The sequence below is a fragment of the Corvus brachyrhynchos genome, unplaced genomic scaffold (assembly GCF_000691975.1).
Source record: "Corvus brachyrhynchos isolate BGI_N302 unplaced genomic scaffold, ASM69197v1 scaffold310, whole genome shotgun sequence".
Lineage (NCBI taxonomy): Eukaryota > Metazoa > Chordata > Aves > Passeriformes > Corvidae > Corvus > Corvus brachyrhynchos.
In genome coordinates, this window is record NW_008236213.1 from 711,229 (window position 1) to 720,043 (window position 8,815).

General features: G+C 38.4%; 2 protein-coding genes across 2 annotated transcripts in view; one reads left to right on the forward strand and one right to left on the reverse strand.

Annotated features, from left to right (window-relative positions):
• The window catches only part of IPO11 (importin 11), an 81,661-nt gene extending 72,921 nt beyond the window's left edge, over positions 1-8,740 (reverse strand). Inside the window, 5 exon segments of the mRNA XM_017743798.1 lie at positions 822-965; positions 1,253-1,337; positions 3,979-4,117; positions 4,214-4,311; positions 8,501-8,740. Coding sequence (XP_017599287.1) covers positions 822-959 — 138 coding nt within the window. The 5' untranslated portion in view covers positions 960-965; positions 1,253-1,337; positions 3,979-4,117; positions 4,214-4,311; positions 8,501-8,740.
• The window catches only part of DIMT1 (DIM1 dimethyladenosine transferase 1 homolog), a 10,583-nt gene continuing 9,297 nt past the window's right edge, over positions 7,530-8,815 (forward strand). Inside the window, exon 1 of the mRNA XM_008643177.2 lies at positions 7,530-7,628. Within this exon, the coding sequence (XP_008641399.1) occupies positions 7,530-7,628 (99 nt within the window). The remainder of the gene's footprint in view (positions 7,629-8,815) is intronic.

The window sequence follows — 8,815 nt, forward strand, 5'->3', positions numbered from 1 at the left end:
AGGATCTACAGAGAACAGAACATGTCACTCTACGAATCATTCAATCTATGCACTGAGGGCAGACATTTCTAGAAAAAGCATTTTATTTGTGTTTTTAAGACTATTATAAACATATGCACAGATATTGAGAATAACAATACTGTCAGCTTTAAGTGTCTTTACCGAAACAGTGGTTTCTTTTTTGACTGTGTTGTCATCATTCTGACCATATCAATGCATCCATTTCACCAACAGTTAAAATACTTTTGGAAGTACTCACCTTCCCCATTCCAGGATCTTACTACCACAGCCATGTCAGCTAATCTGCCTGAGAGTTTCTCTCCAGTAACAAAAAGGAAAGCAACCCCAGAGAGGTATAAAACAGCACAATGGAAAGCATGAGGGAACTTCTATTAAAATGTTCGTAAAGCATCACCTCCACAAAAAAGAAAAGGTGATTGCTGCCTTGGTATATAGAAGGGTCCCTGCCTCCTGAGGCAGTAAAGGCAATTCCTTTTATAACGGCCATCTTGGCCTTCTACCATATACAACTCACAACAGGCCAATAAAAGATTTAGCACCACAGCCCACTCATACTGCTAGAGGTTGGATTTCCACCTTCTGAATGGCTGGGAAAAGAGCTTGCTTTGAGACATAGTGATGACAATGCCTACCACTGTCATATCCTACCTATCATATCCTTCAGCATAAGGATGCTAGTGGCTGGACCATGAAAACTCAGGGCTTCCCTCAACCAGAGGTCATGGTTCAACTGTGTTCTAGAGAGCAGTACTTGAAATTATTCAAAGTTTACTTAGACGCACGTTTCCACTGTATCTTACCAACAAGACTGAATAAAAACCTGGCTGTGTCTCCCACTGCTTCAGTTGTTCCTCAGCCGGCTTCAACACTGCAGTATCTTGGCTAGTAGCTTGAGTCAGGACTTGCAAAACAACAGTGCTAGCACTGTTGAGATCCATGAAAATCTGAAAACATTTAAAAAGGAGAAAAAACACTTAAGGAGAAAAAACCAGCGAATATAGACAGGTATTTTCCATTCATATTATCTGAACACCCTACACTCATTTTTCATTAGACTACACACTGTAAAGATAGCATGACACCCACTCACAGGCAGTGCTGAGGTACAGGGATAGAACTATTTGCTTTCAGAAATCTCTCAGCAAAAGAAGCAAGCATTAAATCTATCATTACAAGCATATTTACTAGATTTGAGGAACTGCAGGAAGTATTTTGATTGTAAAACAGTTACCTCTCTTGTGAAGCACAGCAACTAAGAGCAAAACTGCAACTAGAGATGATTATTCAGCTGTAAGCAGAGTAAACCATCGGGTTGTCTGAAAGGCAAAGATGCAGATTATTAACAGTTTTGCATTTTATTTTTCCCTCAAGAGAGAAAATTACACATTTAGATAATTAAATTCTGTAATTCAAATTCATTGAAACAACTTGTATCAATTAAAAAAGAAAGAATTAAGTCTCACAATTAATCCTATATGAAACAGAATTTTTCTCAACATATTTGGTTTCCTTCTTATTTAGCACACAAATACTAACCACTGAACTATGAATGTGTACTACCAAATTTCCAATGTATATACATCCTTATACACTCTTGTACTCTATGAAGACAAAACAAAACACTGCTCTCCAGATGACAGAGATTACATTTATAATGACCACAGAAACAACGGCACAAGAAGAAAAAGACACATATATAAAAGAAACTATGAAGTCTGTCTTCTGCTTATAAAAAAGACTGTTTAAAGCCTATGCTAACTTTTAACAACACATACACAGTTAAATATTCATATACTTAAGTTTTCTAAATAAACAACAAAGAACAGCTTCTCTTCAAAGAGAAAAGAGGAGGAGGTTCAGGTGGCGCATCAAGAATTTCTTCACGGAAAGGATTGTTAAGCGTTGGAATGAGCTGCCCAGGGAAGCCGTGGAGTTGTCATCCCTGGAAATGACTGGATGTCGAACTTAGTGCTGTGGTGTAGATGACAAGATGGTGATTGGTCAAAGGCTGAACTCCATCTTGGAGGTCTTTTCCAACCTAAATGACTCTACGACTTACTTTTATTTAATGGGGAAAAAAAGGTTTATTTCTCTCTCCTCAGGAAGAAGATCAAGATTAAAATTTTTACAGTAATGGTAAGGAAGTGGGAGAAACGAGATTTATTCTGATATAGGTTTAAAATTTTGATTTTTTTAAAGAAATCACCTTAACAACAAAACCAACCAAAATATTGAAGACCTTTAATACCGGTAATAGCAATGCACAATTCAAAAAAATTAAACACCCCTAAAAAAAAATTCTTCATCTCCAAATCTCCGATCATCCTCAACAAAAGATGACTAAAATTTGAAGGTCCTAAGGTTAAAGAAAGGCTATTTACAAACCCATGAAACACAAAATCACCTCTCTCTTTACAGGAAAATTGAACAGGTGACTCCATCTCTGCTTTACACTTCCCATGTGAAGAATCTTTTAATCTTTCTGCTTTAACCACTTGTGCAGAGGTTTTGGTAGCAGAAGCAGGGGGGAGCGGTGCTACAGGGATGTCTTCTGTGAACAGCTGCAAGAAGCCTTCCCCATGTCTGACAGAGGCAGTGCCAGCTGGCTCCAAGACACACCTGCCACTGACCAAGGCTGAACCCATCAGCAAGAGTGGTAGCACCTCTGGGATAACGTGCTTAAGAAGGGGGAGGAAAAACCCGAAGGCTTTTGCTTCTATTGAGAACTTATATACTTCATCTAGAACAGTCCCCATTAGAAAACATTTAAGTTAGTAGAATGCAAGCACAAAAAATAGGTGACTTTTTTTTGCAGTTTCTTATTTCAAAATGATTAGCCAGCAGTTCTAAAGACAACAACAAACAACAACAAAAATCAAAGTAAATATTCTCTTTCTTTTAGTTAATGTTTCTCATTCTTGAAAAGGTTTGTATTTGCATGTAAAAACTGGAGCAGCTACTGTTGCTCCAAAAAAACCTCAAGAAAAATCAAACTAAGCTTAGTGGGTCAGAACAAAAATTAATTTAACCCAATGTTCTTTCTCTGTCAAAACCACAGCAGATACCCAGGTCAGGACATTTCCAAGCAATTCTAGCCCATCATCCAGACAACTCTGGTTCGAGGATTTTCTATTAAGAGGCAGGGAATTTAACAGCCGTCAAGATTTAGTCTTCGATGAATTTGCACAGTTGCTTTTTGATCCCATGCAAACAACAGTCCTCACACAATATTGGATGAGGCTGTCACAAGCCAAATAGCAAAACTGAACTAAAAACTAATAACCTCCCTGAAGATGAGTCAACTTTTAGATAAAGTTTATAAATACTGTAAAATATTTAAGTAAGTGGTATATTCTGTATGATTTGGATAGCAAAAAATTAACTGGAAAACAGCTAATAAATGTGTAGCAAATACAAATGGCAGAAATGCAAAAAAGGTAACAATGCTTCATTATGACTGGGATTTTGCAAAGTCAATTGCACATCTATCATTAGAACAGAAAGCTGTCTATTGCTTCTACTTTCAAAAAATTCCTCTGAACAGTTTGTTTTATTATAGAAAGTCGCTAGTCTTACATGTACAATTAATTTCTATTTTTAAAAAAACAGAAAAAAAAAAAAAAATAAAAAAATTTCAAAAACCTATTTTGAATCAATCCCTACTGCACAAAACTCAAATTTGCAATTCAACCTAGCTACAAATAAGTTAAGCTAAAACAAAGAGCTATGGTCACCAAAATAAATAATGTAACCCTCTGCTTCTCCCTGTACCCCTTAAATACCTGAAGATGGAAGGACTGGGAAAAACGCAGGTTTTGGTTGGATCAAGATTTCCAATCATTTTCACACCACATTGCTAGACAGGTAAACATGCTAGGCATAAAAAAGCAGACAGAACAGCAAGCAGCTTTTATATCATGCTCGTCAAAATGTGATGTAAACTTAGAACAAACTTACACATTGTGACTGAGCCATAATTGCCCACCAAAGGGCAAAAGGCAGGGACGGGATACTGGAGGCACACACAACAAAAAAACCCAAACAAGCCAAGAAGTCAAGCCATCTGAGCACGCTGTTCCACGGACACCAGAGGACACTATGGGAGCAAGGAGGAATACGTGACTTTCAACTATGTCAAGCCATTACAGACTCAGGTCCTAGCACATAATCTCAACTCTGACAAAGTCCTTACCTTCCCTTCTCATGATTTCTATGGGGAAGTTACTCTCTGCATGCTCCCTCTAAAGACGATTGACTCAAGGAGGGCACTAGCTCCTATCTCAGCAGGACCTGCTCAAAATACAGTTTTAATTACTGTCATGTACAGATGCATGTGTGAAATTTATTCCTGCAGACAGACATAGCTGTACTTCAGGAGTTTAAAGCCAGATCTATCTCTCCAATCTTAGCTTGTTGTGATCCCCTCACACTGCCCTCATTTTTTTCTTTTTTAACCGATGAACCAGGGCTCTTCAGACCTAATTTACGCAGAGGATATACAGATGCTCTTAGACTCCACAGAACTGCAACGGCTATGAATATGGGCTCTAATATATGGGATAGAGACGATCTTCACCTCTTATATATCTGACTTCGCTGTTGCACAGGAAAGGCAAAGGGACATAGGTTACCCCATAGATTGGTTAAATGACAGGGACAAGGACTTTCTCCATAGCTTATGGGGACTTCTACAGCTTTACTCACTACTGAGCTATTTTTTCAAGACTGTCCTAGAGATGAAACTGAGGATGTGAGTATTAATTTAATTTAATTAATTAAGCTGTTGTCTTTTGGGTACTTTCAGAGACATGATGCATGTATAGAATTTTTGGCAGTCTGTCAACCTTATAAACAACAAACTCTAGAAGGAAGGCAAGGTCTGCATTCGTGTCACAACAGCCAGAATTTCCACGTTTGATTACTGAGTAAAGGTATCAATTCCCTTTTTTACTTACTAATGTCAGACTGCGTCTTCACAACAAACACTGAACAATATCAGGAATGTTGGCTGCTTTCTCCTGCTTTTATGTGGTCCACATCCATTGCTACGATAACCAAACTGCACACATTCATTTTGGAAGGAAGGAAATCCCTTTCACCAGAAAGTGTTCAATGCTGTCAGCTGCAAACCCTGGCATGACTATATTGTCATGCCAGAATTCCGGCTTGCAAAAGGATAAAGAGAATATCCACACAGAACAAGAAAAAGCTGCTCTCCAAGATCCCACTGGATACAACAGTACTGAACTAGACAATGACATACTCTCAAGTCTCAGCTGGCAGGAAAAAAAACCAAACACAGTTGCACCTAGAATATAAACACATCAAATGCCACCCCTTAGCACAATGAGTTAGTGGCTTCAGCGACGGTCACAAATACCAATACCAGTTCCTCATCATTATCATCCAATGTTCTGCACTTCCCTTCCCACTTTCAAACTCCTTTATCTCCTTTAAGTGGCAAAAACCCAAGTCTCATTTCTGTTCTATTCTTTACTCTTTAATTCCCTTTCTAAGGAGGTATCTGCAAACATGTTTTACTTCCAAGAATATTTCAAGTGTCTTAAATGTTCTAGTTTTATACTAGCCATGTCTTAAATGTTCTAGTTTTATACTAGCCGTGCCAGTTTAATGTTTTTCCTGAACAGTCAATGCTTTTCATACAGACAAAGAAGTTTCTAGGTACTTTTCCCATCACACTAAAATATATCCTAATTTTAAAATCGCATCAGCTATTGATGCCTTTTCCCTGCTCCTACAACTAAGAGCCAGAGATGGCTAAGGGATAAAAGGGTTTTTACCTCAGTATTTAATAAGGATCCCAACAGTGCAACAGTTCATCAAGGTGGAATACGCCAAAATGCACACCCACGTATATTGTGTATACAATTTTATAGACCTTACAAATTAGCATATCTGACGAAGATACCCCAATGAGAGGCTTAAATGGATGGAGTGACATCTCCCTATTCTAAAGCATCTCCCCCCAGATGGGCTTAATCCTAGTTTACAGAATATGTTCTAGAGACGGCCTTGGTTTCTCAAGATAGCGTAAGGCTTTCCAGCCTCCAACTACGAGGCCTTCAGGGTGTTTGGTCTTCTGGCCTAGCAGAATACCAGGACTATGCTAAGATATCAGGCTTAAAGAATTACAAATATGCATGTTAAGAATACTGAGGATACATAAAGGTATATAAAAATAAAAGGCAAAAAATCATCATGGCATCACTATGAAAAGAAATTGGTGACTGCTAAACATCTGAAGGGATACAAAACGAAGGATTTCACCACTAAACGTCTCCATACTTCACTTTTTCTGAGAGAACGCGGTATAACAACTCACTCCTATCCAGACAATTAATTCTGTGTATTTTTGTTCTCTTTTGTTAAGAATTCAATAAATTCTTTCCCACTGTAAGAAGACGCAAGAATAAATTCAGTTAAGATTTCACGAAATCAGGAGACAAAGCAGTAAACTTATTACACAAAATACAGTGTGCTCTCCCTGATCATAGTGCAAACACATGCTGGGCTACTTCAAGAGCACAAATGGCTCTGTGGATGTCATTATCTTTCTTCACACAGTGTCTGAGACTGCTTCTAGAACACCATTTCCAGCATGGTTCTCACAGTTCCCCCTTTCCTCAGTTCAAGAAGGAAAAAACTGGAGAGACACCAGAGCTACTAGGACAGTCTGTGGTCTAAAGCAAATTAACTGTGAGGAGAGTTTGAGGACTTGCTTAAGACAGTGGAACCTGAGGACACTTAAAACTAACTCCCTGAACAGCGCTTACAAAGAGGACTTCCTGCATCTTACCAGCAGATTATACAACTAATGAACAACACCCTGCTACACCCGGCAGCTTAGAAGGCTCAAGTAGAAACTTACGACTGTCTTTTACAGCACATTTGTTTCAAGGAAAACAGGAAAAACAAAGGTTCCATGCTGAAAAGCCACAAGAACTCCCGAAATGAGTAACACAAATGCTGGCATTCACAGTCACACAGATTTGATACGTTAGCAAGTATACTGTCACCTTCAGGAAAAGTTGGTAGTTACACTGATGTCTCTCCAACCCTGTACAAGCTTTTCCATGAATCTCTTTTCTAGCATTCCAGTATCTGTATCAATCATGCCACATGCTAGTACTCCTTCTGAGGAGTGAACCCAAATGAACTAATACTATCCTGGTTATTGAAGGTACAACTTAAACTCACTAACAACTACAGCAATCGTCAAAACCATCACAATGACTAATGCTAAATGTCACAAAGATTTTTCAAAACCTACATATTAATTTTACTTCATGTAATTGAACCAGGCTATCTATAGTTTGCCCAATTTAAGCCACAGTAAAGAAGACAAATAAAAATGTCTGAGCAGGAAAGAGTCAGAGGTGGTTTTTTCCCATACTGTTAGTGACAGAAATCAAGGAGTATAATTTCCAAAATTTCATTTTTACAAGAATTTAACATTGAAACTAAAACCTAAAAAGCATGCAGAAGACATGAAGAATACAATGAACAATGAGGAACATGGTAACACAAGACAGCAGCAAGGACGGCTGACAACGTTAAGGAAAGTTGATCAGATTATGTTAAAAATTGTGAGGAGAAGAATGACCTTTCACATTAAACAAAAACCACCAAAGTGACCAAAAATTCCCAACAGAAAAAACAGGCAGTAAAGAAATGAGTGAGACAATTCCAAGGATTAACTCAGAAAATACTCTGTCACTTTCAGGGTTCAGTACTGATGACATAGGAAAAGCCAAATGGATACAGAGACAACGTACGGATATTTTTAAAGTTTAATAGTAAATTTCTAGGATGACCAATACTACAAGGTCGATCTCATTCCCTTGACTTCTTAATTTACCTAATTTAACAGATTTTCAAAAAGACCTGACAGACCACTTAAGAACAAATTAGTGCCCAACAGCTGAGACGGAAATGCAAGTTGCAGTCAGCCCTCACGCTCTGGAACAGGTTTAAACCTTTTCATTTTAACTACAGTTAAACCCCACTTCTGATGATACAGTTTCAAAATGTTATGGGTAAAGGATGGGTGACAAAAACCTTTATTTTATCATTTATAAGCATTACAGTAAATGGCCTTGATGAGGACAGTACAAAGAAACAATGAGAGAAGAAAAACAGAGAGCAGTGACAAACGGTGTTGCCATGAAGTTTCAAGAAACCAAACTCCGTAAGTAACACACTATTTGCAAAATCTGAGGTGTATCTTATATATTATGAATATAATTTTAATTTGGCAGCATTTTGCTGATGTGTTCTGTGGGCTAATTTAAAACCCATGTTAAATACGTTACAGACATGACTTCATGTATGAGACATGGGAAGCAAGGCACATGGAAGCTTAAGTGGGAAGCAGCATCACTATTGCATTTAGGGCCTCGTTCTTTTATTTTACACACACTGCTGTCTTCTAAGGCAACAAACTGGAGAAAAAACTCACCACTGCTGCACTGAGCCTGCCTCTGATTAAGGGAAGACTGCTCTGCAGAAAAACTGCTGTTCTTCAGCCTGCAGGAAGAAAACAACCACCTATAATAAAGGCCAAAACACGCCCCTTCCCGCAAAACACAAGTTCTGTCAGGTTAATGCCTCATCTTCCTCCCATGCCTTCCCATGAATTCTATCCTGACTAAGAACTGCTTCAAGGAGAAAGCGGGAAACTCTTCCCAGGAATTAGGTAACAGTTATTTCCTTCCAGCTCCGAGCAGGCTCTTTGCCACTGCCGGTATAACAGGTAAGGAAGGCCGCGCTGCCT